This window comes from Mastigoproctus giganteus, chromosome 10 (genome assembly GCF_048544385.1).
Source record: "Mastigoproctus giganteus isolate SK-2022 chromosome 10, ASM4854438v1, whole genome shotgun sequence".
Taxonomy (NCBI): Eukaryota; Metazoa; Arthropoda; class Arachnida; order Uropygi; family Thelyphonidae; genus Mastigoproctus; species Mastigoproctus giganteus.
The window spans coordinates 87,017,340-87,041,510 of record NC_143584.1 but is presented as its reverse complement, the minus strand read 5'-3'; the positions used below and the strand labels follow the sequence as shown (position 1 = coordinate 87,041,510).

At 36.5% G+C, this 24,171-nt stretch overlaps 1 protein-coding gene across 1 annotated transcript in view; it reads right to left on the bottom strand.

The window, feature by feature from the left end:
• Positions 1 to 4,005: 4,005 nt before the first annotated feature.
• Positions 4,006 to 24,171, bottom strand: part of LOC150079137 (acyloxyacyl hydrolase-like) — a 43,015-nt gene continuing 22,849 nt past the window's right edge. The window contains exon 4 of the mRNA XM_090382966.1: positions 4,006 to 4,083. Within this exon, the coding sequence (XP_090239092.1) occupies positions 4,006 to 4,083 (78 nt within the window). The remainder of the gene's footprint in view (positions 4,084 to 24,171) is intronic.

Genomic DNA, 24,171 nt, shown 5'->3' with positions numbered 1-24,171 from the left:
CATTTTAATCGAATGTCCAGTTTTTAGCAGTATCCGTCTTACCGCTTTTAATCATCTGACTGAGCCATATACACTCAGTCAGATTTTATCCGACAATGACAATGTGTCTGCTATTTTTAGATTTTTAAAGTCAATAAATATTTTTACTCGTTTATAAAATCTACATTTTTCTTATACTTCTTGACATAGTGACCTAACTAATTAGGTCACTGAAAGTTTAAATTATTTTATAAATGACATGGTCTTGGCGCATTATAGCCTTAGTAGCTAATGCGCCAATAAAACCAAAACCAAACCAAACCAAACCCAGAAGCATAACACCTGATGCTGAGGAAAGGATGTTAGAAAGAATAGAACAAAATCCAGGAATTTTGACAAGGAGGGTTGCTCTGCAAGCATGTGCACTGAGTCATAGCAGTGCATGGCAAACTATACATCGCAAAAGTATATATGCTCGTACACGCTGGATATGGTCCCCCATATGAGGGGACCATATCCAGCGTGTACAAAGTCTCGGCAATACAGACCATCCTCTCAGAGTGCTCCCATAGTCAGTGGTGGATCTCAACAGAAAATGTGCATTATCTCAAAAACAGTTCACTAGGACGTTTTTCCTTATTTTAGTTTGTACTTTTCACCTTTAAATTATTGACCATCATTTTTGAAACACCCTGTATATATATATTTTTTTTTATTATTTTTTTTTTATAATTAGTAATAATAATATGCTGTAGTGATAAAACAGAACATCTATAAAAGAACGAAAATCTAATAATAATATTATATAATAATGGATTATGGATTTGAGCCACTGCTAGTAATAGCAGAAATACCCAGCAACCATAATGAAATATATGCAAATAGATTTAGTTTTAGTTGGGTTTTGCTTTCTATTTCTTTTTGGTCTCTGCCGGGTTGGCTATGATGTATACATTTCTTCACTTTTTCTGCCCGCCACGTATACATCATAACAAAAACAGAGGCCTTGCTTATTACTGTGATTCCTTTAGTTTTGGCTGCCAGCCCTTGATGATGTAGCTAAAATCTTAAGACCTACAGCATTAAGTACCATTTATATATTTTCAATTAATTTTATTTATATAATTTTTAAATAATCTGCTTTTATTTGTCATGCACTTTAGCTTTTTCCATTGTAACTACACCTGTCAGGTCAACACTCCTACACATACACTTATCATTTATTTGCATATACATTTATATATACATATATATATATATATACACACAGAGTCCAGTCACAATATTATGATCACGACCCCAATGCAGACATCACACACACACCTAGTGAATCATACAGCGAACGTGTCAAGTTCACACACCGCAAGCATATAAGGTTTGATGTTCAGCATCCGTGAAGACAGTAACAGCCACTGTCATGCGCAAAGCACGTGACCTATCAGACCTGGAAAAAGGCAGGATCATCAGCTATCAGGCCAGGGTGCCAGAATATCTGAAACAGTGGATTTTGTGAAATGCTCATGTGCTGCAGTGGTGAAAGTGTATCAAAACTGGACGAGGACAGTTTTAACGACCTGACGTGCCAATTGTGGAGCCCCATGCAGCACTGATCCCAGAGGTGAACGTCGGCTGAAACGTTTGGTCAGGACCGATTGGCATGCTACTGTTGCTCAATTGGCTGTCCAAATGAACTGTGGGGCCACAAGAAAGGTCTCCAATATGACAGTGCAGCGAACCCTGTTGTGCACAGCAATACTGACACTGGACCCCGGCTGAGTGGCAATGGGTGGCTTTCTCCAACGGTTTCTGATCCACCAAGTGGATGGACAGTGACATATTAGGTGTGAAACCTCTGAGAACAGACACCCGGACACGATTGTCGGTAGAAGGCAGGCTGGTGGGGGCAGCGTTATGGTCTGGAGAATGTTTTCATGGCATGGCTTGGGTCCACTGATACCTCTGGAGGGCACCCTGAACGCAAATGGTTACCTATCGATCATCGCCAATCAGGTACACCCGTACATGTTGACCGTGTTTCCTGGGGGCAATGGTATGTATCAACAAGACAATGCGCTATGCCATGTTGCCAGAATTGTCCGTGAGTGGTTTGAGGAGCACGACGAAGACTCCAAGCTACTCCCTTGGCCACCGACTTCGTCAGATCTTAACCCAACTGAAAATCTATGGGACCACCTCAATCGACACATCAGATGGATGGATCCTTCACCAAGGAACCTACAGGAACTCCTGTGTGCACTGCAGTCTGCATGGTCACAGATACACGTAGCAATCTTCCGCAGACTTACTGGGTCCCTCCCACAGTGGCTGGCTGCAGTGCATGCTGCGAAAGGCGCATATTCTGGATACTAAATAGGTGGTCATAATAATGTGACTGGGCCCTGTACACATATATATAAATTTTTTTTTATGGATATTTCAATTAATGTGTCTATTTATACATTCAAATTGTCTAGAAATCTTCAAATTGGTCTTGACCTATTGGTGTTTCTAATTAATTTTAGACAATTTATTATGGAGAGAAGTAAGAAAATGAACTTCAAAAATTGGAATAAAGTCTCATGTCAGTTGTCTAATTTACACATATGACACTGAATAAATTCTCAGGAATTCTGATCTGCAAGTTGAAAAAAACTGAATCATGTGATGCATAGACGTAAAGGATATTACTATATCAAAAAAAAAAATAAATAAAAATAAGTTTATTTATTTTCATGTTGTCATTGCAACTATTTTTCTTAATTCTAATTTGATTTTTGACAATAATTTCTGTTGTTGGGCATTCAGGTAAAAATAACACTACCCTTGAACAATCAAGTCAAAGCGAGTGCAATTAATATTTTAAAAGTTATGTACAAAGTTTTCATTTTTACAAACTCCAAAATTCTACAATCTCACTCCACAGAGATGCTGCCATAGATACCTGCTACCTCTTGCCCCCTTGCATTTGAAAAATTCACTGCTATGGGCTCATGCACATTCTGAGAAATTACTCACAAGGTTTAAATAGTACATTTTTTCTCAATTCTGAGACATATTCCACAAACTAGCTAACTTAATTTTAATGGCAGCCAAATTAGCATTAGCATTAGTAGTGGCATATTACACAAGAAAACAAGCTTATACAGCATCAGCAAAAAAAAAAAAAAAAAAAACTTCCCATTTCACCTATCCATTTGCTCCAAACGTTTGTCCAGTTCTTCCTTGAATTTATTTAAGCTATCAACTTCCACAACGACAGATAGAAGTTTGTTCCACCAATCAACCACCTGCTGGCTAAAGGCAAATTCCACACATCTATTCCGCAACTATCTATCTTTCCTCAATTTTTAATTTATGCTCCCCCAAGTGAATAATCTGAATAAGAGGAAGAATCCCATCAGCATGAGCTTTCTCAAACCATTCAAAGCCTTATCCACCTCAATCAGATCACCTTGAAGGTGCATAGTCTCCAGATGCTGAACTTAAGCCTTTCTTGGTAAAAGCAACCCTTTGTTCCCCTCACTAATCTCATTGCCCTTCTCTGTACCGGTTCCAGCAGTTCTATATCCTTCTTAAAATGAGGCCTCCAGACCTGTATGCAGTACTCAAGATGTGGCCTGACCATTACCTTATACAAAGGGATAATCACCTCCTTAACCCTGCAAGCAAAATTCCTGTATGTCATTGGCAAGATCCCAAATGCTGTTGGGCAATTATCTGTTCAATATTTCTGCTCTAAGTTTTGGAAACATAAATATTAATATCACAGAAATATATCTACATTTGACTAAGACTTAATAAATTCAAAAATTTTAAGAAATGAACTATTCACTTTGAACAACTGAAAATTCAATGCTATTGGGCTTATTGCCCAACAGTAAATTTAAACAATGTAAATGGGGAAAGAGTTTTACAAACAATCTGTTTTAACCTTAAATAGTTTGTAAATAAAAATTTACACCTAGATGTAACAAACATCTTCAATTCAATGATAGCCACAGACTACATGCAAAAGTCCAAAACAAACTAACTACATACCCAATGAAAAAATGGCAAAACTTTTGACTTGACCCTGGATTTATATACAGCAGTTTTCATTCCTCCCTGCAAATATTAAGACATTTTCTGTAAGGCAAATTTTATAAATATGAAGTGTAATATTTCTATTATCATCTCTAAGTTTTGGAAACAAAAATATTAATATCACAGAAACATATCTAATAGTCACATCTAATTAAGACTAAATAAAATCTGTAAAAAAAATTTAAAGAAATTAACTATTCACCTTGAACAACTGAAAATACTCCTTCAGTAAACATGGTGAAATATTATAGCATCCTTTTACAGTGTCCCACATAGCCCGGATCTTTTTAAATCAGGTTCCAATGCTGATTTCAAAACTGGCACCCATTATTTTGTATACCTAAGGATTTCCCACATTGGGAATAAGATAAAACTTTTCCTTATTTTGTAAATATTATTTAATTTATCCAAATAACAATGTGCGTGTTTATTTTTTAAAATAAAATGTAACTGTTGCGTTGCACTATATTTATACAATAAAATGTAACAAAACTGAAAATGTAGTAAACAAGAATTTGAATATAAAAGTGAACATTTATGCAAATTCACTGGTTTCTTGGAATAAATTCTTGGTCTATTCTAAAATTAAGTTTTGGAATTTTTCTTATATGCATTATGCTAAATTATCCCTCTTTTCAGAAATCACAAATAATCTGCCATCATATTTATGTTTCACTTTCCCTGTATCTTCTTTTCATCTCCCATTTATATATATATTTACAGGGCTGTAGTGGAGGGTACAAACCGTACACCCTTTGGACTTTTTTTTTAAGTGAATACAATAGCATATACCTTCTGGTTTTTGAAAGACTTGAAAAAACTAATATTATTAAAATATTTACTGAAAATTAAAAAATAAATTTATTAGAATTTTATTCTTAAGCAATACTTAATAGTTTTATTATTTTTATTACATAAGCCATATATATAAATAAGTAAATATGCAGTACATATATATGTATGGGTATATGCTGTATACCCTCTGGAATTTGATTAATAAGCCTGATATGCACAGTATATTTTTTGCTTGGATAATTCAAAATTTCTTAAGTTGAAATACTGGTTATTTTGAATTATTTTTCTGCATGTTGAGCCTCCTATTCTATAAAAACAAATTATTTAATTTGAAATTTGGATAATTTGAAATAATTTTGATGCCCCTCAGCTTCCAATTGTCCAAGCTCTACTGTATATATATTTTAGTGGAATCATTTAACCTGTTCCTTATAACCAAGATTTGGAGGGGGGAATGTATGTAGGGTGCAAGAAATGGATCTTTACATTTATCTTAAATCCTGATTCTGAAAATTGAGCACATTTTCAACAATACTTTCAAATTGCATATTTCTTGTTCTCTGAGGTTATCAAATTTCATTTCTGAACACATCCATACTTCTTCCAACTGTTGTTATCATTCAATAAAATTGCTCATCTGAAGTTAACTTTATTTTCCATGGTCCAATGAAAGACTTCTTTTAAGTTTCACATGATAGCTACAAGTTGATCTGTAACCAAGTTAGAAAGGTGGTTAGGCAGGCGAAGGCCGATTACGAGAAATCCTTGGCAAAAGATGCTAAGAAAAACAGCAAGGATTTCTTTACTTATATAAACTCTAAAAGGAAGGGGATGAATCTGATTGGCCCACTTGACATCAATGGTTCGACTGTTGATGATCCTGCTCAGATAGCAAACAAACTGAATGAGTATTTTGCATCTACATTCACACGTGAGGAATTATTAGGTTTGAAAATGGCAGAAGGTTATCAAATTGTAGCAGGATACTTAATGATTTTGTAATAACTGAGAGCAAAGTGGAAGAGAAACTGTTGAAGTTAAACGTAAGAAAAGCACATGGGGTGGATGGGATCTATCCAGTTATATTAAAGGAAGCGGCAAAGCAACTAAGCAAACCCTTAGTCATAATTAATCCTTGGACTCAGGGGAGGTTCCCACGGACTGGAGATGTGCAAATGTATCCCCAATTCACAAAGGGGGATCGAAGGGTGACACGAGTAATTACAGACCAGTTAGTTTAACTTCTGTTCCGGGTAAAATAATGGAGTCGCTGGTTAAAGATGCATTGCAGGATCATGTAGACAAGACTGCAGCAATAATTCAGACACAGCATGGGTTTGTTAAAGGAAAGTCTTGTCTGACAAATTTGATAGGATATTATGATGTGGTTACAAAGGAACTGGATGCAAAAAATAATTTTGATATCATATACTTGGATTTCAGGAAAACTTTTGACACTGTTGCGCATGGAAGACTATTGTACAAATTGGAACAGAATGGTATTAAGGGTAAGTTGCTACAATGGATAAAAGGATGATTAAGTGGAAGACAGAGGGTGGTAATCAATGGGTGCTGCTCTTCTTGGACTAATGTTATTAGTGGAGTCCCACAGGGTTCGGTGTTGGGTCCACTGTTGTTTTGTATATTTATCAATGATATCGATGAAGGTATATCAGGCTTAGTGTCGAAGTTTGCAGATGATACAAAGGTTGGCAGGGTTGTTAATGACAGTAATGGCAGTGTGCTACTGCAACAGGATCTAGATAATTTGGGCAGATGGGCTAAGAAGTGGCAACTGAAGTTTAACCTTGACAAATGCAAAGTACTGCATATATATAGAAGTAACCCCAGAGAAAAGTACCAACTGTGTGGTACTACACTTAAGGTGGTAGAAAATGAAAAAGACCTGGGAGTAATTGTGCAGTCAGATATGAAGTTTTCTGAGCTATGCAGACAGGCTGCCAGGGCAGGTCATGGGGTTTTGCCAATGATATATAGGAATTTTGCTAGCAGGGAAAAGGAGGTGATTATCCCTCTGTATAAGGCAATGGTCACGCTGCACCTTGAGTACTGCGTACAGGTCTGGAGGCCTCATTTTTGGAAGGATGTAGATTTACTTGAGCGTGTACAGAGAAGGGCAACAAGATTGGTGAGGGGAATGAAGGGATCCTCTGATCAAGAGAAGCTTAAGTTCTGCAAATTGCAGTGGCTGGAGACTAGGCACCTGCGCGGTGATCTGATTGAGGTCTATAAGGCCTTGAATGGGTTCAGCAGGCTGAATTCTGATGGGATCCTTCCACTTGTTCAGATTACGAACCTAAGGGGGCATAAATTCAAATTAAGAAAAGACAGATGTAGATTAGATGTGCGGAAATTTGCGTTTAGCCAGCGGGTGGTTAATTGCTGGAACAAACTTCCATCTGTCGTTGTGGAAGTTGATAGGTTGAATAAATTTAAGGAGGAACTGGACAGGCATTTGGAGGGAACGTTGTGATTTTTTTTTTTTTTTTTTTTTTTTTGGCTGATGCTGCATAAGCTCATATATTTGCTTTCTTGCATCACATGCCACTACTACTACAACTATTAGATAAATTACAATTTGCTTGCAAAGACACACTTAAAGCAACTACTATCCTTGCCTAAAGACTACAAATTACTTCATTAACTCTAATGGAATATGAATAAAGATACAGCACTTTCACTAGACCCTTGACTTTTACACTCAATGCTTTTTTTTTTTTTGAACCAGTACAAGGCTGTTTTGGTGTGGCCATGGCTTCCTTGTCTAATGCTGACTGTGTTCTGCTGTCAAATTCATATATGAAACATTAAATTTTAACATAATCTTCAACTCAACACTAAATAGCCATTAATGTCTTTTATATTCTGCAAGTTGATCTGATTGAGGTGTATATAGGCCTTAAATGGTTTGAGCAGGCTCAATGCTGATGGGATACTTCCGCTTGCTCAGATTAAGAACCTGAGGAGGCATAGATTCAAATTGAGGAAAGACAGTTTTAGAATACATGTGTGGAAGTTTGCCTTTAGCCAGCAGGTATTTGATTGCTGGAACAGACTTCCATCTGTTGTTGTGGAAGTTGATAGCTTAAATAAATTTAAGTGAACCAGACAACTAGACAATCATTTGAAGTGACTGGATGGGTGAAATGGGTTTTTTTTTTGGGGGGAGCTAATGCTGTATAAGCTTGCTTTCTTGCATCATATGCCTCAACTAATGCTAATATTAACTTTATTAGGCAGTGAGAAATCCTTAAAGTTATAATAGGAATGAGGAATATTATAATAGGAATGATGTCCCTGGAAAGAGTATATTTTTAATTTGTACACTTCATTCCAGGATTTCTGCAGAAGTTTGGAAGATTCCAGTCTTGCAAACAAATCATCTAGTTTATTTTGTGTTAACTGTTTCTGTTTATCTACATTTTCATTCTGAGAACAGTTAATGTTACCATATATTAAATTCAGTATCTGATTGTGAAACTGTAGTGGAGAAAGTAAATTGGGTTTTGCACAATGTGCTTTATAGCAGATTGGCAGATTCAGATATAAAATATTCTTTTTATTTTTAGTTTTACAGCCCTGCATATTAGATAAGAAAAATTATAGTAAATATCTCCATGGCTTCATGGTTCATGATACATCATATGAATAACAAAAGGCAGACACTTTTTTTCTTACTTTTAATTAATTTCCTGAACTCTGAAGCACGTGTGAAAAACTTTGTGAGGAGCCTATGGTTTATTTTAGTCACCAAGCTCCATCCTAAAATATACACAATATGCCTTTTTAATGAACTCCATAATGGCTTTTTTGCAACATAGCCACCTTAAATGTAAATGTGTCCAGTTTATTTATGCAGCCACTTCTTACCATACTGCACTACTACTCCATTATACAGAAATAAACATGGTTTTTCTGTGCTTCTTACAAATACAGAAATTTACTTGGATTCTTCTGTTCAAATGAAAATACAGAGAATAATGCTTCCTAGCAGTGTACTGCCGCACTTATATAACTTATATATATATATATATATAGGCACATAGGGTTGCAGCGGCCCTGCACCACTATATATATATAGTAGTGCAGGGCCGCCAGTAAGCAAAATCCAATTTTCCACCCCAAAATATTTCGATTAAAACATCATAAATAATTATTATTAATTTATTGAAAAAGAAAAGAATTACAATATATCTCACAAATAATAAAATGAAACAACAAACAAAAATAACAAAATCATTCTGAAATTCTGGAAATAAACTTTAAATTCTAAATAACAGTAATCGTATTCTATCGCAATAATAACATAAAAGGAAAATTATAATGTTAAAAAAATTATACAAATCTGTTTCCTTGCTTTAAGAGATGCAAATTTATTAATTATTTCAATTATGTTTATTTGTTCCAAATGATTGCCATTAAAATTATTGCCAATTTTTTTTTTTTTTTTTTTTTTTTTGTTAGTTGTTGGCACATCGGCTTCTGTGGCCATAATGTACCTCCCAAAGTTTTTGCATTTTACACTGATCCAAGCCTGAGGTGGGATCCGAACCCACGATCCGTTATGATCAATGTCACTTAATTTATTATGTAATTCAGAAATATTATATAATATTTTAAATATTTTTACATATTCTTTCATATTTCAGTTAATGAGAAAATTGTTGTGTCCATAATTTGAAAGAAAAAATTAATTTTGAAAATTTGTTGTGGATCCTGAATAACTTCCTCTCTATATTCATAATCGAAATGACATCTTTTCAATCTTTTCCTTACAGTGCTTACTTCTGGAAACAAAGCGGCAATGCCAGTGATAGTGGCCATATTATTAGCCGAATCGAGAATTTTTTGGAATGCTTCTTCTGTTCTATTTTCTTGAAAATATTCCATGATTTCCCATTGGTAGGGGTGTAAGGTAAGGATACTTCATGTCCCCAGACTATTTGATTTATATGCAGAAGCACTGATGAAAGAGTTCAAAGAAGAGCAGAAATGAGGTGTAAAAGTAGGAAGGGGGAAGATAAGACTAAGATTTGCAGATGACTAGATATTGATTATTTTTTTTTATTATTATTATTAGCCATATGTTGCAAGTAAGCCTGAGGCTTATGATGCACCAGCCAAAAAAAAAAAAAAAAAATCCCGAGTTACTCTGTGAGAGAGAGAGAGAGAGAGAGAGAGAGAGAGAGAGAGAGAGAGAGAGAGAGAGAGAGAGAGAGAGAGAGAGAGAGAGAGGTAGAAAGGAATCACCAAGAAAAAGAAGAACGATGATATCCAGCTCAGGATCCTGGGTTTGCCAAGCCCATACTCACCAGATGTAAGCCCCTGGGGTTATGATTGCTAATAATGAAGAATTACAGAGCTCCTTGGACATCTTGAACAGCACAATAAAGGAATAAAATATGAAGATTAACAGCAATAAAACCAAGGTAATGTTAATATCAAAGTGGCCAGGAAGAAGAAAATTAGATACAACATTAGGTACAACATTAGATGGAATAATACAACATTAGATGGTATAATGTTGGAACAGGTCGACAGATACACATACTTGAGAAGCATCATGACAGAAATTGGGTAAAGCCTGGAAGAAATAAAAACAAGAATTACAATGGGAAAGAAGCATTTAGTAAGAGAAAAGAACTAATATGTAGGTTAGTGCAAATGCATCATTTTAACATAGCTATCTACCAAAGTAGTTAAATTAATTAATTAAATTGGCATCGTTTTGGTTATATCTCATTGCGAATGCCTTCACAACGAGTTTCCATACTACCTCGAGGTAGTATGGAACTTATTCGAGATAGTACAATACTACCTCGAATAAATAACACTTCACCAGTGGAGAAGACTATTGTTATTTATTCTCAGCGAATAACACCACCCAGACAGCACCGTTTCAAAGCTTGTTGGCTTCTCTTCGGTGGGTGGGCAGGTACCCTGGTGTTATAATAGTGAGAACCCAGTTATGAAGTATAACTTCACAATATGAAGATGACTGATGGTGCATAGTGATACAGACTATAAAGTATTTAAGGGCAAAGGCCTCATGCTATGGCGCCTCCATAGCCAGGTGGGAAGGAGCAGCAGTGCGTAGCACACGCTTCTTGATTAGACCGGGGTTCGAGCCCATGCCCACCAAATACGGAGGATGCGGAAAGGTCAGGGAATGTGGCAATATGGCCTTAGTTGCTAATGCTCCTAAAAACCAAATAACAAACAAACAAACAACAAGCCTCATGCTACGAGGTAGAATGACTAATATGTAGGTTAGTGCAAATGGATCATTTTAATATAGCTCATTCTACCTTGTAGCATGAGGCCTTTGCCCTTAAATACTTTATAGTCTATATCACTACACACCATCAGGCATCTCTCATATTGTGAAGTTATACTTCATAACTGGGTTGTCACTATTGCAACACCAGGGTACCTGCCCACCCACCAAAGAGAAGCCAACAAGCTTTGAAATGGTGCTGTCTGGGTAGTGGTATTTGCTGAGAATAAATAACAATAGTCTTCTCCACTGGTGAAGTGTTATTTATTAAAGGTAGTACAATACCATAGCAACTCGTTGTGAAGGCAGTCACAATATGAGATATAACCAAAATGATACCAACTTAATTAATTAATTTAACTACTTTGGTAGATAGCTATGTTAAAATGATGCATTTGCACTAACCTACATACTAGTCATTCTACCTCATAGCATGAGGCTTTTGCCCTTAAATACTTTATAGAGAAAAGAACTATTGAGAAGAAATTTCAAGGAGGAATTAAGAAAGCAAATGATGAAAACATTAATATGGACTGTTGTACTATATGGTTACAAGACATGGACATTGCCAAAGAGGAGATTAGAGGCCTAGAAGCTTTCAAGATGTGGGTGTGGAAAGAATGGAAAGGGTGAAATGGGTGAACAGAGTGAGAATGAGATTTTGAGGAAAGTAGAAGAGAGAACGTTAGTAAAGAATTAAGGAGACAAAATAACTTTATAGGACATGTGAGAAGAGAAAGCATGCTGAGGAAAGGGATTGAGGGGTAGATGTGTGGGAAGAGAACTGTTGGGAGAAGGAGAATTGGAATGATAGATTGGACAATAAAAAGAAATTATGCAGAAATTAAAAGTATAGCACAAGATAGAGAAGCATAGCATCAATGAAGCCCTGAACCTGCCTGAGGGCAGAGACCTTGAAGAAAAAGAAGATTTTATAACTGCAAAATATAAATATGAAACACAAATCCGGATAAGCAAATTAATGTGCCTGCAATTTCATGTACTATATTTATTTCAAATGAATTATTTGCCTGTCGTGTTCAATACTGGTAAACGATGGAAATCGTTCTGATTGAATAAAACCAATCAGATGACCAGCACGACTTTTGGATATGTGGGACAAGTTATTAGATAGGTTTTAAGAGTAACACTAAGTTGTAGAATGGTAATCCCTTTGGCTCTTAATACGTGCTTAGGAGCAGCATTAATTGACTCAATCGACTCAATAGGAGCGAACAATTTGTCCCCAGTATAGTCTCTCATAATCCGTTCGTTATATGCAAATTTTCTTCATTCTACTGAAACTATTATAAATGTAATTACCCAGGGGAATTTCAAAAATCACTAAATATCAAATTTCTCTATAAAGAAGTTCGTTAAACAGAGGTCCAACTTGTACAGGTCAAAAAAATTTTTGCCGCCCTCCTGAACTACCGCCCGTAAGCGACGCTTACCTCACCAACCCACTTGCGGAGGCCCTGTAGTAGTGGCATCTTGTGCGGTCATTGTCACAACTTCTTGATGGTTCTTTCATGATCATACCAGCAGTTCCCAACCTCATAATAACAATATTATTTTTTTATCTAAATGTATGTTTAGGCCTAAATGGTTGTCAGATGGACTAATGAGACATGTGGCAGAGAAGAAAAATGCATGGGATACATACAAATTATTGGGTGACATGGAAGCCTATGATAGATATAAGTTGGTCTGTAACCAAGTCACAAAGGAGATTAGGCAGGCAAAGGCAGACTACGAAAAATCCTTGGCAAAGGATGCAAAGAAAAACAGAAAGGAGTTCTTTACATACTTGAACTCGAGAAGGAAAGGGATGAATCAGATTGGTCCACTGGATATTGATGGTTCAACAGTTGAGGATCCTGCTCAGGTGGCTAACAATCTAAACGAGTATTTTGCATCTACATTCACGCATGAGGAGTTATTCAGGAAGGAGAATGATGTAGGTAAAGTAAACATTGGCAGTGAGCTGGATGATTTTGTAATAACTGAGAGGAAAGTGGAGGAGAGATTGTTGAGGATAAACATAAAAAAGGCACCTGGGGTGGATGGGATCTATCCAGTTATATTAAAGGAGGCAGCAAAGGAAGTATGCAAACCCCTAGCCATAATTATGAGAGCTTCTTTGGACTCAGGGGAGGTACCCATAGACTGGAGATGTGCAAATGTAACCCCAATTCACAAAGGAGGATCAAAGGCTGACAAGTAATTATAGACCTGTTAGTTTAACTTCTGTTCCAGGTAAATTAATGGAGGCACTGGTTAAAGAAGCACTGCAGGATCATCTAGACAAGAATTCAGTTATAGCTCAGACGCGGCATGGTTTTGTTAAGGGCAGGTCTTGCCTGACCAATTTGATTGGATACTATGATGTAGTCACAAAAGAACTGGATGCAGGGAATAACTTTGATATTATATATTTGGATCTTAGAAAGGCTTTTGATACTGTTGCACATGGAAGACTGCTGCACAAATTGGAGCAGTGTGGCATTGGAGGCAAATTGCTGCTATGGATAAGGGGATGGTTGAGTGGCAGAAGACAGAGAGTGGTAATCAATGGACACTGCTCAACGTGGACTAATGTTATTAGTGGAGTTCCTCAAGGTTCAGTGTTGGGTCCATTGTTGTTTTCGGTGTTTATGAATGATATTGATGATGGGATATCAAGTTTAATGTCTAAGTTTGCAGATGATACAAAGGTTGGCAGGGTCGTTAAGGACACTACTGACGCTATGCTGCTGCAACAGGATCTGGAAAGGTTGAACAGATGGGCTGAGAGGTGGCAAATGAAGTTTAACATTGACAAATGTAAAGTACTACATATGGGTAACAGTAACCCCAGAGCAATGTATCAACTCTGCGGTACTACACTGACAGTGGTGGAGAATGAAAAGGACCTGGGGGTAATTGTGCAGGCAGATATGAAGTTCTCTGAGCAGTGCAGACGAGCTGCAAGAGTAGCTCATGGTGTCTTGTCAATGATATACAGGAATTTTTCTAGCAGGGATAGGGAGGTGATTATTCCCTTGTATAAGGCAATGGTTAGGCCACATCTTGAGTACTGTATACAGGTCTGGAGGCCTCATTTCAAGAAGGATGTAGAGCTGCTGGAACGGGTACAGAGAAGGGCAACAAGATTAGTAAATGGAACAAAGGGTTGCTCTTACGATGAAAGGCTTAAGTTTTGCAAATTACAGAGTCTGGAGACTAGGCACCGGCGAGGTGATCTGATAGAGGTGTATAAGGCTTTGAATGGTTTGAGCATGCTCAATGCCAATGGGATTCTTCATCTTTCTCAGAATAATCACCTCAGAGGGCATCAATTCAAATTGAGGAAGGACGGATGTCGGATAGATGTGCGGAAATTTGCCTTTGGCCAGTGGGTGGTTGGTTGGTGGAACCGACTTCCATCACTTGTTGTTGAAGTTGATAGCCTAAACAAATTTAAAGCTCAACTGGACAGGTATTTCGAACGAACGGAGGGGTGAAATGGGAGAGGGTTTTTTTTTTTTTTTTTTTGGCTGATGCTGAATAAGCTTGCTTTCTTGCATCATATGCCTCTACTAATGCTAATGCTAATGCTATTTTCTTTGAAAAACAAGAAAAAAAAATCTTGACTATGATGCAAATTCTTGTGTATTGTAGTAATTCAAAAATACCATTTTTGAATTCAGTATACACAAATTACTAAAGAAGACGTTAAAATTGGACTAAATCAGAAGTTCCCAAAGTATGGGGGGCACTCTCCCCAGGGAGCAGTGGTGGATTTCCGCACAGGCGCCTGGGGCCTCTTAAATAGAGGGAGACTCAAATCTCAGGTCTCAAAAAAAATAAAATTGTTTCATTTTTAATTTTTACACTCATCATTATTACCGTTACTGAATAAAACTATAATTTAATATGAGAAGTTAGTAAACTCTTATGCGAATATCCCTACATATTATATGAAATATCTATGCGAACTAAGTAAATCTGAAGTAGAATACGTATTATCGTTAATGCTTAGTTGTGCCATTTTTTCATTTAAATATTAGTTAAAATATGTATGAAAAAATTGCACAACCAAAATGATTAAAACCGCAACACCAAATCTAGAGTGCGTGCTATAGTAAAAATGTGCACGTAAAATGCACACTGTAGTGGTACCGAAAATATTTAGAGAGGGGGACTCAAAATTGAATTGCATCTGGGGCCTCAAAATTGAATTGCTAAATCTGCCACTGCTAGGGAGAGTGTACTTGATTTGGCGGAATATTATTTATAAGAAGCACTTTATTTAATGAAATATGGACAACTTTTTTTTTTAAAAATACATTGCTTGGGTGAGGTTGGTTGGTTTTGTTTTTATTGGCGCATTAGCTACTAAGGCTATAATGCGCCAAGACCAGGTCATATATAAAAAAGATTTTAAACTTTCAGTGACCTAATTAGTTAGGTCACTATGTCAAAATGTATAACATGTGTATAAAAGAAAAAGTTAAATTTTATAAAAGAGCAAAAATGTTTATTGATTTTAAAAAACTAAAAACAGCAGACACATGGTCATTGTCAGATAAAATCTGACTGAGTGTATACGGCTCAGTCAGATGATTAAAAGCGGTAAAACAGATATTGCTAAAATCTGGACAATCAATTAAAATGTGTCTAAAAGTTAAAATTGTGCCACAGGACTCACACATAGGAGGGTCATCAGCCATCAGCAAAAACGAATGTGTCAAATGACTATGTCCTATGCGGGTCCAGGCAAGAACAACTTCCTCCTTACGATTCCTGCGCAGCTTGGGTGAGGTAGTTTACCATAGATTAGTATTAGCCATATAGTGCAAGAAAGCCACAGTCTTTTGCTGCACCAGCAAAAAAAAAAACCAGATAAATACAAAATTTAACCCCGGAGGCTCACATCTGGTGAGTATGGGCTTGGCACACCCAGGGTCCTGAGCTGGATATCATCATTCTTCTCTTTCTTGGTGATTCCCTTCTACTTTTGACACTCTCTCTCTCTCTCAGGGTAACTCGGGAGCTGTTTTTTTTCCTGGTGCACCATAAGCCTCAGGCTTCCTTGCATCATATGGCTATTAATAATAATAATAATAAATCATGCTCTTTCCTCCTCACATAGATAACTATAATTGACCTTTGAATGTCTTTAACTATCAACCTCAACAACATGCGAAGGCATCTTGTTCCACTAATCAACAACTCACTGGCTAAAAGAAAACTTTTTACAATCTAGTCTAAACCTCATCCATCCCCTATAATTTGAATTTATGGTTCCTAGTTCTGGAATTCTTTATGACAGTAAAAATTCCCCTTCATTCATTTTACTATCCCCCTCTCAGAGCCTTATAAAACTCAATCAAGTCCCCTCTGAGCTGTCTAGTTGCCAAAATCTTTGACCCATATAATCAAAATCTTACCTCATACGGTTGCCCTTTTGCCAATCTCACCATGTGAGTTGCCTGTCTTTGGACTCATGGTATCAGAATGAATATTTTTAGTGATAATTAGAGTGTCATAGTGCAGTATACACCCATATAAATATATGGGCACGTCCATAGTTCAGTATTGGAAATTTATCAACTATCCTCGGCATTTACTGGATTTGGGCTTTCTGTTTTAACTAACTAGTATGGTTACTTAAAATGCAAGAGTGAATCCAGCATTTACTGGATTTGGCCTTTCCGTTTTAAGTAACCAATATGGCTAGTTATTAAAACGCAATGAATCCAGTTAGCCTTAAAAAAAAAAAAAAAAAAAGTATAAACTAAATTGAAAGTTTATTCAGAATAATAATCGACAACTTAGAATAAAATTTCTTAGGTGCAGCAAAAGGCTCAGGTTTCTTGCACCATATGGTTGATAATGATATTATCAACCAAGGAATTGAGTGGTATATTAAAAAAAAAAAAAAAAAAAAATGTACACAGTTTTGTACAGATTCAATGCAGAAACTAATGTTCATCTGCCCAAAGAAATATAAATTTCATTCAAAAAGAAGAAACTTTATAATTCTGTTTATGTAAGAATAATAAGATTAAATAACATGGTTCTTCCTAAACTGCAATAATGGTTGCAAAGTTAATTAAAACTTGAAAATGAAAGTGGAATATTGTTAAAATTAAACTGACAAATATATAAAATAAAACTTGATTAATTCAAAAATATGGAATATTTGTACACATCTAGTATTTGCTCAATTTGTTTACTGCAAAGTAAGCCCAAATACAAGACTGTGCAAGTAAAATATCAGACACCTGACAGCCTTGTTAATTAATCGTTCACTTTTCCCAACGAATTATTTCACTCAGAGGGCAACCTGCTTGGTAATCTTTGCAAAAGAACAACCATACGAGAAAAGACTGCAAAAATGTCGGGCTATAAAGCTTAGCAACCATGTGCCTTACAGGGGTGCACATTGAGGTTTATAAGGCTCAGAGAGGGGATAGTAAAATGGTGAAAATTTTTCTTTTATAAATGATCCCAAAACTAGAGGCCATAGATTTAAATTAAATAGAAAGATATTCAGATTGTATGGGAAGTTTTGTTTTAGCCACTGAGTTATTTGTTACTGGAATGTTACCTCTGTGGGTAATTGAGGCTGACAGTTTGAGGAAATTCAAAGGTAAGCTGGATAGTTACCTAATCTATGTGATAAGAGAAACATGTACATTGTTTCCTTTTATTTTTTGAGAGCATGGATTCTTTTTTATAGATTGTTATTTAAATTTTTTTTGGCCAGTGCAGCAAAATGCAATCCAGTGGCATAACTATGCCAATGCAGTCGATATGTACATTTGGGCCCATGACTAAAAGGGGGCATCCTGCCCGAAATAGAAAAAACATTTGAGTGAAAATGTAAGTTTTTTTAGTTATGTTTATGATAAAATTTGTCTACAAAGCATGTTTATTGTTAGCTAGCTGCACAGCATAAGTGAAACTGGAGTGAATAGAGGTGAAATGGTATTGGCATAGCTGCTGCTTCCAGGGCAATTTTTAAGGATTTTTTATTTTTACCAAAACAAATATTTTCAGGGGGACTCACACTAAACTTTGCATTGGGGCCCACTTTTTCTAGTTACGACACTGACCCTATCCCCATAAGGTTGTTTGGGTAATTGTTTGAAAAGGATAGTAGTAAAAATTTCAAAAATGTTCTGCATCATATAATATAAATCAACTCCTCTACCTACCTACTATATTTTGTTGATCTGTTTACTTTCCCTTATAAATAATAAATTTGTAACCATTGTCAATCCACTGCAGGATGGAGGCCTCCTCGACAAAGTCATATTGAGGGAATGGACTATAATTTGCCACGCTGGTCCAGTGCTAGTTGGCAGATTGACTGCATTTTAACAATCAGGGGATTGAACCCTGGTTACTCAAAGAGCATATGCCATTGCAGTCCTGGTCCTGACCACTCTGCTACGGAGGCCTCTACTTCCCTTTGTTTCTTCAATAAATACAAAGTTATACACGCTTATTTATGTCAAATAAGCCATGTATTAAATAATAGGCAATACGTTATATTTCAATAGTTTTGTAACATCAATAACAAAATATGTAATATATGTTACAAAATATGTAAAATATGTAACTCAAGTACATCACCCGTGACCGTTAGATTTTGAAAAGGAAATAGAAAAAACATGTTTTGGAAAAATAACCTTTCAATTTTGTGAAAAACATCCGAATGAAGTACACTCGCTTTCGTGTCTGTTTTCTATAATAACAATAATAATTTGATTTTTTACTGAAGAAAACATTTTATTATATAATAAAAGGGATATTTTTTTTTCTGGAACTATTATGAGTGATGAATTAAGGGCCCAAATGGAGGAGGTGGACTAAATCCAAGGTATTGCAACTCTACTAAGCCATTTGTTAAGTTAAAAAAAAAAAAAAAAATGCTTGTAACATTTTTGATTTTCTTTCTAAAAACAACAGTTTAGCCTTTATTTTGTTATTACATTGCCACTTACTTCTTTCTACAGTAAGCTGATGTCACAAGGTGGGCACACTTCATCTCATCTACACTAAGTTAAGTATTTAGTGTATTTTTTTTGCATCACACTTTACAGTGAAGTGTACAATTATTTCATTCTACATGATATATAACCACAGTTGAACTTGATACTGTTAACTAATCTTCAATTTGGAAAGAATTGCTAATGGAATAGGCTTTAGAACGAGTTTCTATTATTAATCACATTAACAATAAAGGCTAGTTAAGCATGCAGGTGGCTCTCAATTTATCATTAAATCTTGTTACACTTTATAACAAGGTTGCACTTAAGATTTTGTGTAACAGTAAGATATTCTGAAGTAGGTGGCAGATGACTTTCATCAACCGGTGAAATACCACCACTTTGCTTATTGGAGGCTTGAAGTGGTGAAACCCATGTTTAGTCTCTAGAGCAAAGTTTCTGGCATCCCCTTCCCCCCATACTTCTCCTTCAACCCATGCACGGTACTAAGTACTATAGGTTTTGATACCTTTCATGTTTGGGGTTTTCATAAAAAAAAAAAGAAAAAAAAAAAAAAAAAGTTGAATGTTTTTTTTTCAGATGGGGTCTCAATACTTGGACACAGTATTCCAAATTTGTTCTTACAGTTGCCTTGTACAGTGGGATTATGACTTCTCTACCTCTACAGGATATTGTTCAATAAATCATCAATAGGACACCGTGGACTTTCCTAGCTGCCTATTTCAACTGCACAACTACCCATATTATAACTCCCAGATCTCTTGCTTCCCTTACTGTTTTTAATTCGACCCCACCAAGTGTGTAAGTTATTTTGAGGTTGCTATTTCCCCAGTATAAGACCTTGCATTTTGCTGCATTAAAATATAGCTGCCACTTTTCTGACCATTCCTGAAGCCTTCAAGTCATCCTGAAGTAGCGCTGCTTGGCTTTAATCATTAATGCTTCTCCCGATCTTTACAGCATCTGCAAATTTTAATATCATAACTTTTATCCCTTTGTCAATGTTGGTTATGAAAATCAGAAACAGCAGTGGTCCAAGAACCAATCCTTGGCAGACCCCACCTGATGTTACACCAATCTGAAAAATATCCATTAATCACAATCCTTTGCATTCTGCTACCCACTGCAGCCACCCAGCAATCCCTCTTAGAATCTTTCCAGTAAAGCAGGAATGCATTTATATTGCAGTCACAGCACAGATTTGTTAAGGAGCTGTCTTGTCTGACAATCCAATTAGATACTATGACACAATGACAAAGAACTGGATTCAACTAATAATTTTGACATCACATACATTCAGTCCTCGTATAGCACGATAGTTGTGTTCCTAGAAATCCTCGTGCAATGCAAAATCGTGCAATATAAAAAGGCCCTGTGGGAAAAACAGGGTTAGGTGCCGACCACCCAAGATTGAACATACATTTGTAACCAAAACATTACCAAACACAATAAATAATCGTAATAAAATACTTACGTATTTTATTACGTAATATCATAACATAAGCAAACTTGTTTTTTGTTTGATTTTCTATCCAAACAGATGACAGCTGTTCCATCTCTTCCAATTCTTTGTGTCTTAATCTAATGGATTTTAATTACACTTTGAGCTGTTCCTGCTATGAGTTTTTATTTTCTCTGCATTCTTTGTAATTCTCGGCATTGCCTCATTTAGGCCTGTAGCACATGCAATATCACATGGTCTTTCATTTCGCTCAAAGTGTTTCACAATTTCATATTTTTTTCTCTATCGACAGAGGTGGACTGGCCATAAGCCTTACCAGGGAAACTACGGTGGGTCGGAGGCCAGTGTGATTTTGGCCATAAACACTAGTATGAAGCCGCTACAAATTTTCCCGGGTAAGAAATTTTGACCCAGTCCACCTCTGTTTATCGATATTGCTTTTCTTTTTCTCTCTGAATCTCCCCCGATGGTATTCTCCACCTTGTCGCGGTGGGGGAGCTTGTGTGTCCCGATGACCCGGAGAGCTAAGTCGGTGGTAGATTAGCAACTGGTAGGGCCTTCCAAGCTGGACAGGTCAAAGGGTAGGGGCCAGACTAAGAGAGATACCCCAGCCCTCCAGGTTGGGGGTTGCTGCAACAGGCTAGCTATTCATTCAGTGTAAAAAATACACAAATGCTAAACGGCCTTGAAGTGAAAATGAAAACAGACTGCACTTTCGGAAAAGACTTGGCAAACGGAAAAGGACTATGATTTTGGGATGCTGGAATATTCAAGGCCTTTCAACTAAATGAAACTTTCTTCCGGACAAACTGCAAAAATTCAAGTTAGCCATCATCATGTTATCAGAGACAAAGAAAAAGGGATGTGGAGAGGAAATAATGGGAGAATACCACCATTTTTGGAGTGGAGTCGATAAGAGTGAAAGAGCAAGAGCAGGAGTTTCTATTGCTGTTAAAAAGAAATTCAGACACAACATCAAAAACTGGCAATTTATTAATGAAAGAATGATCTCACTGGAACTGACAATGTATGGGAGAAAAATATGTATTTTAGGAATATATGCCCCGACTAATGACACCGCCGATACCTTGAAGGATGAATTTTGGGAGGATCAGAGAGAACTAATAGAAAAAATCCCTAAGAACAAAGAGATACTTCTAATGGGAGATTTCAATGCAAGAGTAGGAACTGAACAAAAAAGCAAGGTTATTGGAAGATTTGGAGAGAAAGAGAGGAACGACAACGGAGATAGACTATGCAATCTTTGTGAACAGTTCGACTTGAGAATAAACAACACATTTTTTCAACACAAGGATATCCATAAATATACTTGGTCACAGGAGACAAGACAAATTAGATCAGTTATAGATTACGTTATTTCAAAACATTCGGGGACATATGTATTGAAAGATGTCAGAGTTTATAGAGGAGCTGAATGTGGATCTGACCATTTTCTTGTTAAAACAACACTGAGATGCAACTGGATTAAGAAAATATGTGTGGACAACCAACAATGCAGGGAAGGAGAATTATTACAAGTGGATCAATTTAACGTTGACCTACTCCAGGACGACAGCATTAGAAACAACTTCACCCAGAGACTGGATGCTGCAATTAACATAGAGATAAAAGGTAATACTGAAGAAATCTATGAATATTTAAAAAATACTGTTAAAAAAATAGCTCATGAAATCCTAGGCAAAAAGAAGAGCCAAGAACCAAAAAAGACCTGGATTACAGAGAAAGTAAGAGCTGCTGTAGAGGAAAAGAAACTTGCATATCAGAAATGACTGGGTGATAGGAATGATGCATATAGTTTGTTTGTTTTGTTTTTTTGTTATTTGGTTTTTAGGAGCATTAGCAACTAAGGCCATATTGCTCCAGGAAATGCGGTGGTCGTTCCCTGACCTTTCCGCATCCTCCGTATTTGGTGGTGACAGGCTCGAACCCCGGTCTAATCAAGAAGCATGTGCTATGCACTGCTGCTCCTTCCCACCTGGCTACGGAGACGCCGATGCATATAGGAACATTTATGTTGAAAAGAAGAAAATAGCCAATCGGTTGGTAGTAGAAGAATGGGAACGGAAATGTGCAACTATTAATAGCAAATTGGGCTTCAAGCAATCAGCGGAATCGTGGAAGGTCCTTAAAGACTTGAGAAAACAGAATAAAGACAATGCTGGTTTGCAATTAATACCTATGAAGGACTTTTAAAAGAAGACTGGGAAGAGTTCAAAACGATGGAGGATTTTGGTGTAGAAGACTCGGGCTTAAAAGTTTCTGTTAGGGAAGTGGAACTCCTGCTAAAGGAAGGAAGGAATGGCAAATCACCTGGAGGAGTTTACATGGAACTTCTGAAATATGGAGGAAGAGGAGTGGCTGTTCTGATACAAAAACTGTTAAATAGTATACTGAGAGGAGAATGATAACAGGATATATTACATCAATTTATAAGAAGGGTGATCGAAAAAAACTGTTCAAATTACAGAGGAATATGTGTACTGAACTCGTGGTTAAAGATCCTTGGAAAATGTTTCAGGAACCATTTAGAAGTGCGAATCGAGGTATCAGAAGAACAAAGTGGTTTTTCAGCCGGGAGGTCATGTATAGACCATATCTCAACAGTACGACAGATCCTTGAAAAATGCCAATCGAAAGGGAAAAAAATCTTTATGATTTTCATTGACCTTGAAAAGACATATGACAGTGTTCCAAGAAAACTCTTATGGGAAGCATTGAAAGATTGTTGTTTTGTTGTTTGGTTTTTAGGAGCATTAGCAACTAAGGCCATATTGCTCCGGGATATGCGGTGGTCATTCCGTGACCTTTCCGCATCCTCCGTATTTGGTGGTGACGGGCTCGAACCCCGGTCTAATCAAGAAGCGTGTGCTACGCACTGCTGCTCCTTCCCACCTGGCTACGGAGGCGCACGCATTGAAAGAGGCAAATATTGATGGACATCTGATTAACATTATTAAGGCAATTTACAGGAATAATAGATGCAGAATTAAAGTGGGATCAGCTTTGTCACATGAATTCCACACTTCAAAAGGCTTATTATACAGTTGTTGCATGTCACCAACACTTTTCAAAATTTATACTGACATCTGCCTAAGGTCCTGGTCAAAAAAAAATGTAATAAAATGGGATTGCCGATTAATGAGAACACCTATATTCACAATTTACTTTTTGCAGACAATCAGGTGGTGATTGCACAAGACTTGGAAGATGCAAAGTATGCATGTCGTCAATTGTTTGAGAAATATAAACAATGGGGTCTAAAAATCAATTTTAGCAAGACTGAAATGTTGTCTTCAGGACCAGGACACATTCTAAATATTTCAGGTTTTAAAATCGAACAAGCCGATAAATTCAAATATTTGGGATCAGTCTTACAAAGTGATGGGTCATCCCAAGTAGAGATCAATAAGAGAATTGCAGACGGCAGAAAGGCTATCGGCATGTTAAACTTTGTTCTGTGGAGCAAAAATATTCTAAATAAAACAAAGAAACTTATATTTCAAACGACTGTATGAAATATAAAATAA